Source organism: Fopius arisanus, unplaced genomic scaffold (genome assembly GCF_000806365.1).
Source record: "Fopius arisanus strain USDA-PBARC FA_bdor unplaced genomic scaffold, ASM80636v1 scaffold00006, whole genome shotgun sequence".
Taxonomy (NCBI): domain Eukaryota; kingdom Metazoa; phylum Arthropoda; class Insecta; order Hymenoptera; family Braconidae; genus Fopius; species Fopius arisanus.
The window spans coordinates 18,201-34,965 of record NW_011887745.1 but is presented as its reverse complement, the minus strand read 5'-3'; the positions used below and the strand labels follow the sequence as shown (position 1 = coordinate 34,965).

The window sequence follows — 16,765 nt, the reverse complement described above, 5'->3', positions numbered from 1 at the left end:
CTTGTGCGCGAGTGCGCGCCTCAAAAACTTAATCTTTTGCAATAGCACTCGTAAAAGTCATTACTCTCTCCAAATACATGGTAATGCACGGAAATTACTGGAATTAACGCACGCATTTACTCATGTATATGTATCTAGAGAGACATTTCGAATACAGAGATTTTATTGAAGTTGAGGAATTTATACAGGAAGAAGAATTTACTATTTACTATGGCAATCGTGAAAGTGATTGATTTCGACTTTCCCCAAATTCAATTACTTGTCAATAATGAATTTACTTGGGAATAAGTGCTAGTAAATAAGCATTGTTCGAATGCGAAATTTAATTGGAAATTTAATTTAATTCTCGATCAATCGATACTCAACAAAAAAAAAAACATTTTCATTGCATTTGGAATATTGGATTCATATGTTTTGATTCATGATGATTCATTAATTAACAAATTTAATGTTTGTTAAATTAATCATTACGCCAATTATTCTGATAAACTAATTATTTTGTGCAATTGGAAAAAGGATTACGATCCTTTGGCGCATGACAACTGCACGTAGAATTTCTATTTGGTATTTGAATGGGGGGGCAGTGTTGCCATATTTCCATATGCTTACCATGTACTTACCGCCCCCCTTGGCTTGACCAATCCGAGCCCCGGGAATGCACGACTTATGGCCCTTATGTACTGGGGTGCGATGTTGCCGCACTTCCGGTGCTGTTCCAAATGAGTTATGTACTGGCGATGGGGTGGGGGGTGGAGGAGAATTTTCTGGGGAAGGGGAGCTTTTGGGGGGGTAATTGCAATGTGGGGGAGGGGGAAATGGGAATTTTCCATGACGACACGATGGAGTAAAGTCCATTTGGCCGACCGGAAGTCGCATTTTCAGAGGAAGACTTCAGGAGGGGATGAGCTTTCGATCAGAACTTCAAGGACTTCAGCGAAATATATTATATATTATATATCTTATGTCCATCATATATATTTTGTATATTTATCTTATAGAAATAGGACTAATTCAAGAGTTTGTTTTTAGTCTTTTATTTTTTACGTGTATAATGAAAATTTATTGTAGTGAGCATTGATCGTGCAGGTGTTTCACCTCTTTTGGATAATCATCCACGACCTGAGTCGCCAAAAGGCCTTTTGTACATTCCGCTTGCTTCATCCAAATTTGTATCTGAGAAAAATTCAATTTATTGGATTCAATTCAATTCCATTTATCGAATTTTAGGATTTAACATTCCACTTTTCTCTGGAGTTCGTGAGGTCTAGTTACCTGATGATTGAGAAGTTCTCTTCTCCTTCCAGGAGGCTCCTTGTTGATGAGAGGGACTAGAATTCCTAGGCATGACTTGAGTCTTTCCAGCGCTAAGTCATAACTCCCCTCTGCGAGATATTGTTCCCCTGTTTCCCCCATTTCTAAAGCTGAAGCCATGTCTGTCGTACTTTTACTCAAAATTCCTAATGAATTAATTCCGGGGTTAACTCGCCAAAAAAATTCTGTCATCTCGCATACGTACGTAATTCTCGATAAGGCACTGAGGTGGTTCTAAGGGTTCTCCTCGGGAGGCTGTGGACCCTTTCGGCATCATTGCTCTGAGAATTCGATTCTTCAGTGCTAGAACTCCTCATGCACATGAATTTTAACTTCTCTGCCCTGTTAATGTACTCATTAACGCGCATCCTCAGGTGTTTTTTCTTATTGGGATCCGCTTCATCTGGGGAAATCCACTTGGATCAACGCACTGAGATGAAACTGATCTTTCATCGAAATATTATTCCATATATTCGACGCAAGTCGAAAAATAAATATTTGAGAAACATAGATTTCCCCTCAATGGACGATTACAAGTCGTGGATTAATGGGATTGACTAATTACTTGTTAATTGTGGGATGAGGTATCTCAGGGCTTCGCAGTAGAGGTGGGAGGCTTCCTGCTTGTTCCCTTCAGAATCAGCCTTGACAGCACTTTGGATGAGAGTTATAGCTTTTTCGTGGTTTTCCTCGGTGGGTGCGTGGGCAAGATCCAGGAATTCGTGGCCGAAGAAGTCGGCGAAACTCAGTCTTTCGTTTGGATCGTGTTTCAAGAGAGATGTGAGCAAGTTTTTACATTCAGGAGATATATAGCAACCTTTAGGGATCTAAAAATTCAGAAAGAACGATTGGGAATCATTTGCTTCAAGAAATCAGAGCACCAGTTGGTTTAATCAATTTTTATTGAAATTAAACATTGAAATGCGAAAATCGCCTGAAAAATATTGGACACCAATTTTTCATCCAGTGAAATCTTGAAATCATCAAATTCACTTTAAGATTAACTTTTTTAATTGTGAATTTTTTTTTGCTCTGGGTGCTGAGAATATTTTTCTATCAATTTTCAGTTGAATGATTTCGGGGGAATACCTCAATTGGTTTACAGGTCTTTATTTTCTCGCCTAACTCCTCGAAACTACTGCTGGAATATGGAGCCTTCCCGAAGAGACATTCGTACATTATCACCCCAACACTCCAGAGATCAACACGTGCATCATATTCATGACGCAGAAGTATCTCTGGAGCCATGTACAGAGGAGATCCACGTATCGAAAATTTGGACTCCGAGGTCGACAGATACTGGGCGAAACCGAAATCTGTACATTTTTGAATTAATCATCAGTCATCCTGAGTTCATAAATTAGTTGCCTAATTTTTCTCCATCATTACCAAATTTTCAGCGAATACCTCGCAATCGAGGGGAGTTGGCGACATTTTTGATTATACATTTTTTGGAGAAAAAAGTGAGAGCTACAAAAAAGGGAATTACGAAAACATCAATATTTCCCTTCAATCACGAGATATTTGGGAAAAACTCATCAAATTGAATTTTTCGAAAAGCTGGGGATTCATTAGAACTTCGAATTAAATTGGCTACAAGTTTTACGGTTTCTCAATGGTTGTAAAGGTGGAAAATTGTAATTTCGGAATTCAATAAAATAATCTATAAAACGATAGCCCTCTGAACCTGAGGATTACGAACCTCCGACTTTGAGTGTCAAGACAGGTTTCGTGGTCAACAGTAAATTCTGCGGTTTCAAGTCCATGTGACACACGTTATGAGAACGCATGTACCTCAGTGCAAGGGCTAGTTGCTGAAGAAATTTGCGGCAGACTGTTTCCGGTAATTGACTTTTCCTTTTTATAAAGCTGGATAAATCCCCTGCGTTGCAGTACTCCATTACAATATAAATCCGACTGCTCGGGGATGTGAATGCAATAAACATAAATCATAAATAATCTACTCTAGTTTTTTCAGGATAGAAAAAGTTTCAGATGAAAAACCGAGCGCTTTCTCGGAAAATTATCTTTGAATTTTCGTTGAAAATTTTAGAATATTTATGGGAATTTTATTGAAATTTTAAAGAATGACTTTATTTGATTTTAGGAATCACTGACCCTTCGTGATAGAAAAAATCTTCCATTCTGACGATATTCTCGTGTTTCAGAATTTTCAACAAGTTTATTTCACACAGAAGATTCTCAATCGCTGATTTCGAGAGGCTCGTACTGTCTACACATTTGATTGCAACAATCTCCCGATTGCCGCCCTGTGAATGCCAACACATCAATGACAATTGATGAATTCTGAGATGCTCATTAAACACTCGGCTATGAGACAAGTAATCAATCGCTAATTAATTGCATGCAATACAAAACAATATCTGCTCTCACTATTGCATTTTTTAATCGAATATGAAATTAAAAATAAATATTTCGCAACCAACAAATCACTGTACTATATCTATATTTCCCAGCTGAAAGTGCCCGGTATAATAACTCATTGGAAAATTAAGAACTTTCTCATGTATGAGAAAAATTAGGAAAGATGACGACTTTTTTCAATGACAAGAAAACACTTGGGAAATCTTGTTTAAATTTCGAATTTCATGGTTTCCTGAGAGCAGAAGATTTCCCAAAATACTTCAAAATTATCTTCCACGTACCTTTTTCACAGCCCTATGAACAGTGGCATAACTTCCAGTGCCGATTTTCTCGAGAATCGTATAATCATTCAACGTAGGTGAACTCATGGTTTTTGATTTAATAAATTACCTCATGCGCTGAGAAAAAAAAATTTCTACCTATTAAAATCACTAATGCTGAAGATACTCATGACTTGAAATGCCTTTCACAAGATATTTTTTTTCTGTAAACAATATCAATCCCTGGCTGAGATATATATTAGAAGGATTATTTTGGATCGATCTAAAAAATCTATCTACAATAATAATGTACACATTCTGTTATGGAAACAAAAGATAATTAATTTATCTCTCAGTGTAATCACTATTTTCAAGACAATTACCCTCTCATAAAAGAAAATAGAGAAAAATCAACAGACAGGTTAGTAAATACACAATTCCTCTCCATCGTATGACGGTACTTACCCCAAATGTTTTTGACACATACGCATGTCCCGACGATTCTCTCGGGTGCCATCGGTTTTTTCCGTGACCCGTTATCCCAGTCGTTGTTCGCATCTTGTGCGTCGTCCAACGATTTTCCAATTAATCGTTCCCCAGTTTCGACCAAAAAACCCCCGGATTAATTAATTCATAACTGGGTGAGTACCTGCCCTCCACGATTCGACCCTATTCTCCCCAAATTCCTTTTAATCAAAACAACAACCGCGATTCCATCAAAACCTTTAAAAATTTCTAAAACATAACCCAACAAAACCCTCAAGTCCCTCTCGTTTCCTCCCGTGATTCCAGACAAATCACACAAAATCACAAAACATAAAAGATCATTTGCCAAAAGAGAAAACAAAAAAAAATCGTGAAAATCCATCCGTTCTCCAAGAAAATCGTCTGCTGTCACTGCGTTCACGCGCTTTGTCTGCAACAGCTGATTTCTGTCAGTGTACATCCTGTCTTCCCTCGCCAGAACCACCAGAAAAAAACGAAAAATTTCAACTTCTGTCATTAAAACCCGTCCAGGTGACTCATTACCACATTCCCTTTATTTATTTTTTATAGTAAATCATTGAATTAATGTGAGATAATATTGAGTGATTGAAACGTCTCCCCAGGAGGTGAAAATTTTCAGTTGACGTATTTCAATTAACCTCGGAGATATCTCCAATTACAGGTTTACGTAATTGTTTATACTAGGGGAAATAAAGATTTTGATCTGAAGAAAGAAGGGAGAATGTCATTCCAGCGGCACCTGTTCGTCATGAATTGAATCATGAGGGATTGGGATCGACTCAGGGCAGTTCCGTGATTTCAGTCCTCGGTGCGTCAGATAGAACTTTCCTTTTTTTTCCTTGTGTTCCACCGAGTGATCGAGTATTATTCGATTGTTCCCGGAATACAGGAGGTTTTCCCGAAATTTCAGTGGTTCAGGTGCTGATTTACGAGGTAAATTCGGGAAAAATTGCTTGGGAAATTGAGGAAAACTCCTGGGGTCTTGGGGTCGTTTATCTACCCCTGACGTCACAAAGTGACGAAATTTGCGTTTCGTTGTTTCTTAATTAGTCCATGTCTGATTATTCAGGTGTTAATGGGCAGTTGGGTGGGGAATTGTGGTACTTATTATTATGCTGTTGTTTGAACTGATGGCATTTGCAATTGGGAATGTTTATTCGGTGTAAACAGGGCATGGGAACTGGGTCGATCGAGACCTCAAGTGCCATCTTTCTTAGCCTCGAAATGTGGTCATGTTTTATTCATTAAAATAAGAGCTGCTGTCATAATTACCATTATAATTTTGTGGACGGAGGGTCAAGGGATTTCGGTTGACTCACGGTTATTATTTCTGTTATGGATTTCTCGACATTGTGCCACGGGTTCTGTCAAATTTTTATTCAACATGCGAGATATTTGACGTGATGTGACAGACTTGACGCAATGTCACATATTTAAGATATTAGATTTATTATTCAATTAGAATTATTTCTAGCCATAGTAGATAAAATAATAAATTAAATGATAACAGAACAAAAAAAATCATAATAAATTTGGCAGACAGAGCCAATGTGATTTTCACGATGATTTTTTTGTTGTATTGTTGTTGTTTTTAGCAGCTTGAGGAGACATAAAAAAATAATGGACTCTGACGAGGAAACTCTCTACGACGAGGTGGACTCTGGCAACGAGTCCAGCGGAGATGACGTTGATTTTGCCATGGAGTGCGAGCCTGGTAACCTAAGAGAACGCACCAATGATGCCGATGATTATCCCTTCGAGGTACTCACCACTGAGGAAATTGTTCAGCACATGGTGGACTGCATCAAGGAAGTCAATACAGTTGTTGAGATACCAGCAACGACAACTAGAATATTATTGAATCACTTCAAGTGGGACAAGGAGAAGCTCATGGAGAGATTCTACGATGGAGATCAGGAGAAATTATTCGCCGAGGCTAGAGTTGTCAATCCATTTAGCAAAGGTGCACTCATCAGTAGATCACGTTCTGCCCAGAGCTCATTGTCAAGGAAAACATCTACAAATGGCACCGAGGAGTGTGGTATCTGCTTCACAACGTTACCATCTTCCATGATGACGGGACTGGAGTGTGGCCATCGGTTCTGTGCTGGATGCTGGGGCGAGTATTTGACGACAAAAATAATGGAAGAAGGGGTTGGTCAGACTATAGCGTGTGCTGCTCATGCTTGTGACATTCTCGTTGATGATGCTAGTGTCATGCGGCTGGTGAAGGATTCTAAAGTCAAGCTTAAATATCAGCATCTCATTACAAACAGTTTTGTTGAGTGTAACAGGTTACTGCGATGGTGTCCATCACCGGACTGCAACAGCGCAATAAAAGTTCAATACGTTGAGGCTAAACCAGTGACGTGTAAGTGTGGACATACATTCTGCTTTCACTGCGGTGAAAATTGGCACGATCCAGTTAAATGTCATCTCCTACGCAAGTGGATTAAAAAATGTGACGATGATTCCGAAACGTCTAATTGGATCGCTGCCAATACCAAGGAATGCCCAAAGTGTAATGTCACTATTGAAAAAGATGGGGGCTGCAATCACATGGTATGCAAGAATCAGAACTGCAAGACTGAGTTCTGTTGGGTTTGTTTGGGGCCCTGGGAGCCACATGGCTCCAGCTGGTACCACTGCAATCGTTATGATGAGGATGAGGCCAGAGCTGCCAGGGATACACAACAAAAATCACGTTCAGCACTCCAGAGATACTTGTTTTATTGCAATCGGTACATGAATCATCTGCAGTCACTCAAGTTTGAGAGTAAATTGTATGCCAGTGTCAAGGAGAAGATGGAGGAGATGCAGCAACACAATATGTCCTGGATCGAGGTAATTTGTCGGAGGCGGTTGTAATGACGGTTGAAATTTTATAACAAAAATTTATGGTTGGAAAAATGAAATTTTGGTTGCAGGTCCAATTCTTGAAAAAAGCCGTTGATATTCTGTGTTTATGCAGACAGACTCTAACGTACACATACGTTTTTGCTTATTACTTGAGGAAAAATAATCAATCTGTGATCTTCGAGGATAACCAGAAGGATCTGGAAGGTGCGACCGAATTGTTGTCCGAGTATCTCGAGAGGAACATAACGAGTGAAAATCTTGCTGACATCAAGCAAAAAGTTCAAGACAAATACAGGTAATTTCTCTATATTTTGATTTTATTAGTTTTTTATTTCGTTATATTATGAAACTTAACGTACAATAGCAGCGATGCCCAACTTCAATAAATTTTTTTAAGGAATCTTTTGATTAATCTTCTCTTTTTGTTACTATTTTTCTCCAAGATATTGTGACAATCGGAGGAAGGTATTACTCGAGCACGTGCATGAGGGCTACGAGAAAGAATGGTGGGATTACACCGAATAAGAAATAGCCAATCGCAAACGGAATTCTCCTCGTATCAGGGATGCAATGGTCTGCCCCTCACTCTCTAGCCCTCCCGTGACCGCCTCAACTGTGATAACTCGTAAAAAAAAAATAAATAAATGAAAATTCAAAACAAAAAGTATATATAACAGATTTCTGATGGGAGATAGGACCGAAGGGTCTCTTGTGGTCATCGATTCGAAAAATTTTCCTTAATGTGCGATCAGAAATGTTGGATTCAAAATTAGAGAAATTGTCACTTTTATTTTATTTGCTTCGCTCTCGAGTCTCAAGGTATTAGTGTTTTTCATTGCACGACGGCGGTTAGAGATACTTAAAATTTCATAAATGGTATAAATGTGATTTTTGAAAGAAAATTAATAACTTACTGATGTAAACGGAATCATTTTTTAAAATGTGAAAATGAAGAAAACAATTTTTCCAGTTTCAATTGTCTGTCGGTGGATTTTGAATTTCTTTCTTTCTTATTGTAAAAACGAGAAACCAAAAATGATTATTCGGTGAGGAAGCGATGTTTAGGCGTTATTAAAACTGATTCTTCTTTTTAAATTCATTTGTTAGTTGGTAATGAGAATAAACTGGTTCATAAGTGGAGAGTGGAAGAGAAATTGTGTTATCTATGGCGATGAGCTCGAGCAAATAGTGAATTGCTTTTTTTTCGTGGTAGTGTGGAATGATTCGCCGTTGCTCTCGGTTGAGAGACGTCCAGGCTACAACTGCCATGATATTTTCAAGAGTAATAAATAAATGATTCAACAAAATTACAGTTATTCACTAATTTTCGCCTCTTAAGGACCAAATCATCGCTCCAATGTGGGATCGGAGGTGCTCGTTCCTGGGGGAGGGGGAGATTTATGTGATTCTGTTGCGAAGATGAATATCTATGAATCTAAAACAAATAGCGAAATTTTTTCAAGCGATTCAAAATTCTTTTTTTTCCACATATTTGACAGGAATCTTTAAATCTAAGAGTGATAGCGATTTTTTCGTGAAGACCTTTTCTATACAGTGAATTGAAAACTACATAAAAGGTTTCCACAAAAAATTGCGATATGCCTCCTAAATTCAGATGTATTCCTCGAAAAAGTATTTTTTTTTTATAATGGACATCGAGTTGTTACTCTTCGCTGCTGAATTACAATTGTAATTGTTGATTCGTACTGGGTAATTGAGGAGCATCAATCACTTTCGTTGGGGGTATTGTATTGGTGTTCAGTGGATTTTCTGTTTTCCAGAAGAGGGAGAGAATATAGTTGAGTGAACTTTTACTGCAATAATATTTGCTCAAAATTCTCGAATTCATTTAGGCATCTTTCCCCACAATATGATATAGTGCGTGAAAACGGGATCGCGTTCCGTTTGTACATTTTACATAGAACATAAAGACGCTATTTAATATTGGAATATGTGTACACATTATGCAAGTAAAATAAATATCAAGAGGATGGAAATGAGAAAATTGCGACTGCATGTGGCAGTTTTCACTTTATCATTTCATAAGAATTTTTTTTCAACTGTTTAGAGAGAAAAAAGCTTTAGATCATCCATCGATGATTGTTAATGTTTATTATGCACTGTTGAAAATTGTGAATTTTCCGAGAAAAGAAAAAAAAAGTCCATGGAATCTAGAGTTTATCCGAAAATTCCGTGCTAAATGTTTAACAGTGCGTTTTTGTGGCGATTCTCGTGGAGATTCAGAGTGCATCAGTAGTTAGATAAGCTCGTTTTATTTTTTTTTTGTTAATAATAACGTCGAGGGGAATTAAGTCCCGACAGTTCATGACAGTAACAACACTTGAATATAGGAAAATCGTGAACGAGGATCATAAAGATAAGAGTAAATTGCACGTTTTCTGTACACTGGGAGAAAATCTATTTTTCTCAAATCTATCGTACTTGAGACGAAAACTGATTAAAAATAATAAAGTGTGAGATTGTTAGATTTGTTAGAGATAATACTCGATCCGAGTACTCCCAGATGGGAAAACCAATTAGTTATGCTGACACTGTAGATATATGTAGATATGAAATAAAGAGTAGGAGAATGTATTGGTGGGAAAGATGAGTCATTTTGTTGTGATCCCACCAGTACAATATTTTTCCATTATGTTCTCCCAAGTAATCTCATGATTTCACCAATATAATTATTTATCAATTACCAAATTTTTCATATGTTGAGAAGTTATTGTGCATTTGATTTTACAAAATGCGTACTCGATGCGAGAAAATCCTTTTTTTGCCAATTGATTTTGGACTGAGGACCGAACGGTTCGTCTCCAACACCTAGAATAATCAATCCCCTACCTAATATTTTTCATCAATCTGGAATATATCTACAGTTATCTAAATAATATTCTAGTGAAAAATAATTGTTCTCTCAGTGTGAATTTAATTAAGAGAACCCTCTATTTTTAAGTGTATATTCTTACTTGATTGCGATTAATGGAGTATAGTGGAGAGCCAAACATGTAAATATTTCACATAAATCCGAGGGACGAGTAGACAATGTACAAGACTTACTGAAAAATGGAGAGAAGTATACCACCTTGTTTTCATCATTTGCTATGGAATAACGCTTGTAAAATGTATATCAAATTAAATTAGATTTGATAGACTTTATCGTCGAAATTTCTAACATGAATTATAAGAAATTAGCATATGTCCTGCGAGATAAACACCTTCATTCGACTGGGAATTGTTTTTTTTTTAAATAAAATGTATTAAATCGTAAACTGTCATGGTCTTCCCTAATTTTATTCTCTTTACATTCGTTACACAACTTTGAAGTTTAACTTTATTTGAAAAATAATATAAGTTTCTAGTTTATAATAATTGTAAACATGACGTATTATAAAATTGCAGTGATTTCCGTATAAAATTTGTTGCTATTCTTACATTAAAGCGCATTGCTGAAAAATTAATTCATAGCTTTCTACCTAGAATAAATTATAAAATAAATACAAAACAATTTGAGATGCTACCTAAATTCGTTAAAAAATTTTGAAATTATCATTTGGCGTGAATGAAAATTTATAAATTCATTTGAGTATTTATTGGATACATAAACTTTGTTTTATTGTACTCATTTGGACGAAAAGCCCTCTCTCTTGTTCCTCATAGAAACATAAAATGCTCTGTGGTTAAAAAAAATTATTTGTGCACCGATGTCAATTTATTATCACACGTTTCCGAACGATACGATCACAGGATTAATAAGTACGTGATTCCTTCAATTTTCGAGTGGATTGTAGGGAAAAATGTTTTCTTACGAGTTTTTTTTCAAGAGGTCACAGCTAAAATTGTTGCAACGAGACTCAACGTTGCTCCAGTCATCAGGAGACTTCTCCAAATGGCACCACTCACCTCCTCGGCGATGGGATATTCTATGCAGAGTTGTTCCTGGAGAAAAACGGGAGTTTTTCTTTAATACAAATTTCCGTCTCCCATTGCTCATTTTTTTTTCAACTACTTCATTATAATTAAATTAACGTAAATTTTTTTCCAAATTCTTCAAATCCATAAAAAAGTTCTTATTTCACTTTAACGTGTGGCGGACTTACCCAGCCTCCGTATCCCTTTATGAAATGCGCTATTTCCTCGCCGATGTATCTCGAAACGTACAATGGCAATTTCTTCCTCAACTCGTGCATCCTTCCGTCTTTTGCCCAGAGGGCCAGTCTTCCCATGAAGGCGTAAAGACACACTATTCTCGCCCACGTTATTCCTCCCTGGAGGAAGAGCTCATCAGCAACACCAGTGAATGCCTCGTACGCAGTATCAGGCACTACATTCAGACGATTCACCATACTTGTGAATAAAATGCTGTGCTTGTTCAGCATCTGGTACACATTATGGCGCATACTGCGAGATATCGGATCTCTTGATATCAGATACATGTCCTCCTTCAAGAGGTATCTGATGACGTCCTTTGCTAGGCATTCGGCTGTCAACTCGACGGAATCATCGCAGCTGGCGTAACGAGGAGGCGGTGCCAATTGAGGAAATAGATTTTGCATTCGATTCTGAAAGAAAATTATTTGATCAATGACATTTTGCTAAAATAAGGGCAAAATTGAATTGAATATGTTAATGACATGTGGATTTATCCGAAAACTATAGACTTTAGAAGGGAAAATGTCAAAATATAATTTTTGACATTCTATTTATTTTTTGTAAAAAAAAAAATTATAAATGAATATATATATATGATCTTATATGAAATTTGAGTGGATTTTTTTCCTCCAAAAAAATTACCTGGCAAATCTCAATGAAAGACATAGCAGCGGCATCGGAATGACTCCCATACCGACAGACACCCTCTCCGATCCCAGTTGTTCCCTCACTGTGGATTGAATTCCTGTTCCCGTGTGGATCGCATTCCAGAATGCCGCCCACTCTGGAATGCGGTTCTCCCCTCGCTGACGCACCCTGCTCATCCCCCCCACCGATATCATTGTTCTTTGCGCTGTCACCGGCCATTTTTTCCCAAAAACAGTTCCAAACGAAGCCCCCCACCCCCCCAAAAATCACAAACAACCACAAAAAAAAAAATTCAAATCCCAACGCCACCACCAACAATTGAATGAAATTCTTTCCACCGTCTCTCCCTCTCCCACACAATCAGAAATCCGTCAATGAGTGCCCGCTGCACAACTCCACATCAACGGCGCCAGATTAATTCCATCTCTGACACCCCATTTAAATCACCACAAGTTACATCAATTTCCTTTATTTTTACCACAGCATCGAGAATGTCACTGGTTAATTAACTGATTAATTGTGGTGTAGGAAATTGTGGAGTTTCTGATATTTAACTGACAAATCTGTGCCGATAAAACCGCACCAACTCGCCGCTCGCTACTTTCCCGCGGCCATTTCTGAACGCGCCACTTCCCCTCTTCCCCCACTGACACGACACCCACCCCTCCACGGCCGGCATCCTCCCCCCGCGCCGCTCTCGGCCCCTCCCCCACATGCTGTGAGTCGGCGTTCCGGGAATCGGCGCTACCAGTACGAATCCCCCCTGCCGCCGCCCCTCATGGAAATCCCATCCCCACCAGCTTTTTTTGCTTGTACTTTACTCTATGGATCATTCAAGTTTTATCCCCTCCCCTGGTAGCACCCGCGGGTTCAATTCGCCGAAGGATTTTTCAAACTTGAGGATTGCAACACACAGTTATAGCTTGGTTCATTCAGCCCTGGAATAGTTCCGGGTGATTCTTCAATTGTTCCGAAGATGTTTTACTGGTTTCGTTTTTGGAGAACATCGTAGAACTGTTTTGTTCTTATTATTTTACTGTTGGAAATTCCTGTTGAAATTTTCTGGCGAAAATTTGGATTTTTTTTCTTCAGAATTCCTTGAATTACACTGAAAAATCAGGACATTGATAATTCAGGATTTTTTTTTCTCGATTGTTCAGAAAAAATGTACAATTGTCTTAAACTCATTCTATCAGACAGACGCAATAAAAATTTAATTAGAAATTACAATCTGAAACGATTTCAACGTGTTTTTGCAAAGTCATGCAATTCTTCAATCCTGCAATTTATTTTCACATTGCAGTTCCCAGAATCGAGGGATTTTTCCTGGGAGCAAGAAATCTTTTCTCTACGCGGTAGCTTTCCAGGTTAAACTGAATGAATCATTGGATTGGAACTGCAAGCGGTCTTCGCATGCACCCGAAGTGAAAGTCACCTGCGATCCATGACTCCAAGTGCAAGAGAGAGAGTATGACTCGGTACTCGGTTCATACCGGCATCCAGCGGTCACTGACACCAGATCTTTGCATAGTCTCTTTATTTCCACTTGGCTTGACGAAATTCTAGAACTGCCATCTTCCCATCCTCCTACTCCCCAATTCCCCAAATAAATATCTCTACACCTAAATACACCTAAAAAAAAATTTCTGCAATTTCCTAATTACTAAATTGAAGTACTAATTAAAGTTTTCGATAGTCATAAATCATTCATCATATGGACGAATGATTTTTGGACGCCCACGAATCAATATCCTGAGTGCGAAATTTCCATTTGCCCACAGGTGAGGGGTACATGAAGAGCGGGGAGGAGGTGCCCCCCGCCTTTCAATTACGCAATTGCATTATTTTTTTTTCGGCCAATTTATTAAACTGTGGTAAGCGGTTGACACTCCCCTAAGGCCACTCGCAGGACTTGAGGTCTGAAAAAGTGTGCGAAGAAAATCCACGGGGAATGGGGTGGGAGGAGGGGGGAGGGGGGCCCTCTCTCTTCCAGTCGTCGCGTTCTAGTGCTGGTGTCTCGTTTTTATCACTATTATTATTTTTTATTCGAACGAGCAACCTTCAAAGGCCGACTGACTGGCTCGATGAATGGAGGAGAAAAGCCGTCTCTCTCTCGATTTATATCTGCAGCGATTATGCATGAGTATGAGGCTGAAGTGTAGTTACAACTGGTGCTGGGAGAATGGCGATCACAAGTACCTGGAGATATTTTTCAATTAGCTGGCGCAAATTACGAAATCTATACATCCGGTTCTTTTTTTTTTTGATAAGCCTATGGTTATAATTTCGTTCATTACCCCTAAAAGTATGCGCCTATTTTATTTAACATGTTGGTTACATTATTTTTAATTTTCTGTCAGAGATAAATAAATAAAATAATTTTAAGAAATGACATTGCTGCTTCGTTTGTCGAGGGGTATTAATTAATAATAACTTATTATTTACCAAAGTGAATCAGTAGTCTTAGAATTAAGTGACTGATAGGAAAGATCGGAAAAATAATAGTTGATCCGAGAAAATTGAATGCTGTTATAAAATGGAATAATAAAAATCGTTGGAGAGAACAACTTTTACTGGTTGATATGTCTTTGCGGGGGGTATTGATCAATGATAATAGAGTTGAATCGGTTATGAGTGCGGATAACACACGGCAATGCCGATGTTTTATTATAAGTTGGTGTGGGGTACCGGACATGAACAAATTGACGGTTGTGAGTCAACGTGTAAATGATATAATTGGGTCATTATACCACTGTCCGGCGGTGATACTAACCTAAACGTTAAGAACTGTACAAACTATAAGGAGGCGGTCACAATCGTAAAATTTTATTGCCACCACTTTGTTACAATCAATGTTTTATATTATATTTTTTATTCAATCATCCGCGGGTATTATCGAATTGCCACGGCAATCCTCTTCTCCTCCGACAATTGCATTACATGAAAGAATGCAATTAATCAATTTTACGGAGTCTTTAGAGAAAATTACATTATGCTGTAATTTCAAGTGAAAAAAATATTGCGTTGAGAGACCGATTGATTCATTGGATATTCAAGAATTCTCGATTATGCATGAACTGCAATTTTTTTTTCTCAGATTTGGGAATCGAGGGTTGCGAGGATTATTGCGGGATTCTTTTGCGTAATTGTTATTCGTTTGAATAATCGGTAATGGAAGAAATGGAGTCTCTGATTAAATTCGGGTGATGATCATCCGTGAGAGCGACTCGATATAATTTGTCGATGTTCTCTGGTATCTTTTCTTATCGTCATTCATAATATCACGACGACCGAACAAATAGGATGATTGCTCTGACCGCCGATGACTAAAGTGGGCATAAATTCTTTTACAGTTATTTAAATTTGTAGGGTGAAGCATGCGTACGCACGACAAGTGCAACTCTTCACGATTTTAGGAAATGTTTTTTAGAAATTGTTAGGGCTGAGGGAATAACAATTTGTCGATTGAATAATCGCTATGATAATACTCGATACGATGTACATACGATATTCCCAGATGGAATAACTAATTACTTATACTGACAATATAGATATATATTAATAATTGAATATAAAATAAAGAGTAGGATAATGTATTGGTGAGAGAGATGAAATATTTTGTTGTAATCCCACAGGTACAATTTTCCCATTATTTTCTCCCAAGTATCTCATCGTTTTACCAATATAATTATTTATCAATTACTAAATTTTTTATATGTTGAAGAGTTATTGTGCATTTGATTCTACACAATGCGCATTCGATGGGAGAAAATCTTTTTTTACAAATCGACTTTGAATTGAGGACCGAGCGGTTCGTCTCAAACGGCTAGAATAATCGATCCCCATTTAATATTTTCCATCAATCTGGAATATATCTACAGTTTTCTACGAATTCCTCTCGCAATGCGAGTGAATAATATTCTGGTAAAAAATAATTGTTCCCTCAGTACGAATTTAATTTAAAGAACTCACTATATTAAAATGTATGTTCTTACTCGATTCCGATTTTTCCGATACAAATTATATTGTCGGGCATATAAATCCGTAAATTATGCGTAATAATACTCAAATTTAATTGAAGACTCGCTGATATTTAATATTTAATATAGTGTTTCATGGGGGGAGGGCCCAATTCATGGACGTCCCTGAGGTAGAGAAGAGCTTGCGGTGCTCCATCCACATTGACAGTCGTACTCCACATTGACAGTCATGAAGTGACCCCTTCCTGAGTTATTTAGTTATCGCATGATTGACACGCACGAGTTAACTCTCCATCTTCATACATTTTTTTTCCAAAAAAAAACAAAAAAAAATTGCAAAACAGTGACAGAAAATCGATAAGTCGATAAGTGATAGCCGAGTTGACAGTCTCCTACTGACAGCGTCGGTCATTTTCGTGGGTGATTATCCGGTTTATGAGTGAGCTTCTGTCCATTTAAGGCTCGGTATTATGATTAGGTGAGTTTTCCATTATTTTCAAAATTTTCAGAATGAAAAATTAATTTCCATCAATTAAATTCACTCTCTTAATTCTCAAAAAAATTTGTTTAACAGAAAAAAATTGAAGGAATCACTCACGAGGTACAAAATTTTTTGGAGTTTCAGAGAATTGTCTCTGAAGTGTATTTACTTGACAG

The 16,765-nt window shown here is 37.7% G+C and overlaps 3 protein-coding genes across 11 annotated transcripts; 1 reads left to right on the top strand and 2 right to left on the bottom strand.

Annotated features, from left to right (window-relative positions):
- Nucleotides 1-971: 971 nt before the first annotated feature.
- Nucleotides 972-4,506, bottom strand: Aduk (Another Drosophila Unc-51-like kinase). 5 transcript variants are annotated; one of them, XM_011316058.1, is made up of 9 exons: nt 4,422-4,506; nt 3,978-4,094; nt 3,430-3,581; nt 3,014-3,228; nt 2,401-2,627; nt 1,877-2,138; nt 1,517-1,714; nt 1,273-1,457; nt 972-1,173 (listed from the first exon to the last, which is right to left on the bottom strand). In XM_011316058.1, exons 2-9 carry the CDS (start codon nt 4,062-4,064, stop codon nt 1,060-1,062), a joined length of 1,440 nt encoding a protein of 479 aa, XP_011314360.1. In that variant the 5' UTR covers nt 4,065-4,094; nt 4,422-4,506; the 3' UTR covers nt 972-1,059. The 5 variants fall into 5 exon arrangements, with proteins under 5 accessions (XP_011314360.1, XP_011314359.1, XP_011314358.1 ...); XM_011316057.1 differs by lacking the exon at nt 4,422-4,506 and adding an exon at nt 4,340-4,413; XM_011316056.1 differs by lacking the exon at nt 4,422-4,506 and having other exon boundaries at nt 3,978-4,415.
- A 2-nt stretch (nt 4,507-4,508) lies between these two features.
- Nucleotides 4,509-8,215, top strand: ari-1 (E3 ubiquitin-protein ligase ariadne-1). Of its 5 annotated transcripts, none has more exons than XM_011316051.1 (4): nt 4,509-4,597; nt 6,062-7,307; nt 7,391-7,617; nt 7,766-8,215. In XM_011316051.1, exons 2-4 carry the CDS (start codon nt 6,084-6,086, stop codon nt 7,845-7,847), a joined length of 1,533 nt encoding a protein of 510 aa, XP_011314353.1. In that variant the 5' UTR covers nt 4,509-4,597; nt 6,062-6,083; the 3' UTR covers nt 7,848-8,215. The 5 variants fall into 5 exon arrangements, with proteins under 5 accessions (XP_011314353.1, XP_011314356.1, XP_011314355.1 ...); XM_011316054.1 differs by lacking the exon at nt 4,509-4,597 and adding an exon at nt 4,613-4,973; XM_011316053.1 differs by lacking the exon at nt 4,509-4,597 and adding an exon at nt 4,613-4,973 and having other exon boundaries at nt 6,059-7,307.
- Nucleotides 8,216-9,597: 1,382 nt separating this feature from the next.
- On the bottom strand, nt 9,598-12,757 carry LOC105273556 (uncharacterized). Its single transcript, XM_011316050.1, has 3 exons — nt 12,123-12,757; nt 11,429-11,890; nt 9,598-11,267 (listed from the first exon to the last, which is right to left on the bottom strand). The coding sequence occupies exons 1-3, from the start codon at nt 12,345-12,347 to the stop codon at nt 11,148-11,150; spliced, it is 807 nt and encodes a 268-aa protein (XP_011314352.1). The 5' UTR covers nt 12,348-12,757; the 3' UTR covers nt 9,598-11,147.
- Nucleotides 12,758-16,765: the final 4,008 nt, after the last annotated feature.

Coding starts and splice junctions, on each gene's coding strand:
- Aduk (XM_011316058.1), bottom strand. CDS start 4,064: ATGAGTTCACCTACGTTGAATGATTATACGATTCTCGAGAAAATCGGC. Junction 3,582..3,977: donor TTCATAGGGCTGTGAAAAAG/GTACGTGGAAGA, acceptor TGGCATTCACAG/GGCGGCAATCGGGAGATTGT. Junction 1,715..1,876: donor CCTCATCCCACAATTAACAA/GTAATTAGTCAA, acceptor GGATTTCCCCAG/ATGAAGCGGATCCCAATAAG.
- ari-1 (XM_011316051.1), top strand. CDS start 6,084: ATGGACTCTGACGAGGAAACTCTCTACGACGAGGTGGACTCTGGCAAC. Junction 7,308..7,390: donor ACAATATGTCCTGGATCGAG/GTAATTTGTCGG, acceptor TTTTGGTTGCAG/GTCCAATTCTTGAAAAAAGC. Junction 7,618..7,765: donor AAAGTTCAAGACAAATACAG/GTAATTTCTCTA, acceptor TTTTTCTCCAAG/ATATTGTGACAATCGGAGGA.
- LOC105273556 (XM_011316050.1), bottom strand. CDS start 12,347: ATGGCCGGTGACAGCGCAAAGAACAATGATATCGGTGGGGGGGATGAG. Junction 11,891..12,122: donor CTTTCATTGAGATTTGCCAG/GTAATTTTTTTG, acceptor ATTTTCTTTCAG/AATCGAATGCAAAATCTATT. Junction 11,268..11,428: donor TAAAGGGATACGGAGGCTGG/GTAAGTCCGCCA, acceptor GTTTTTCTCCAG/GAACAACTCTGCATAGAATA.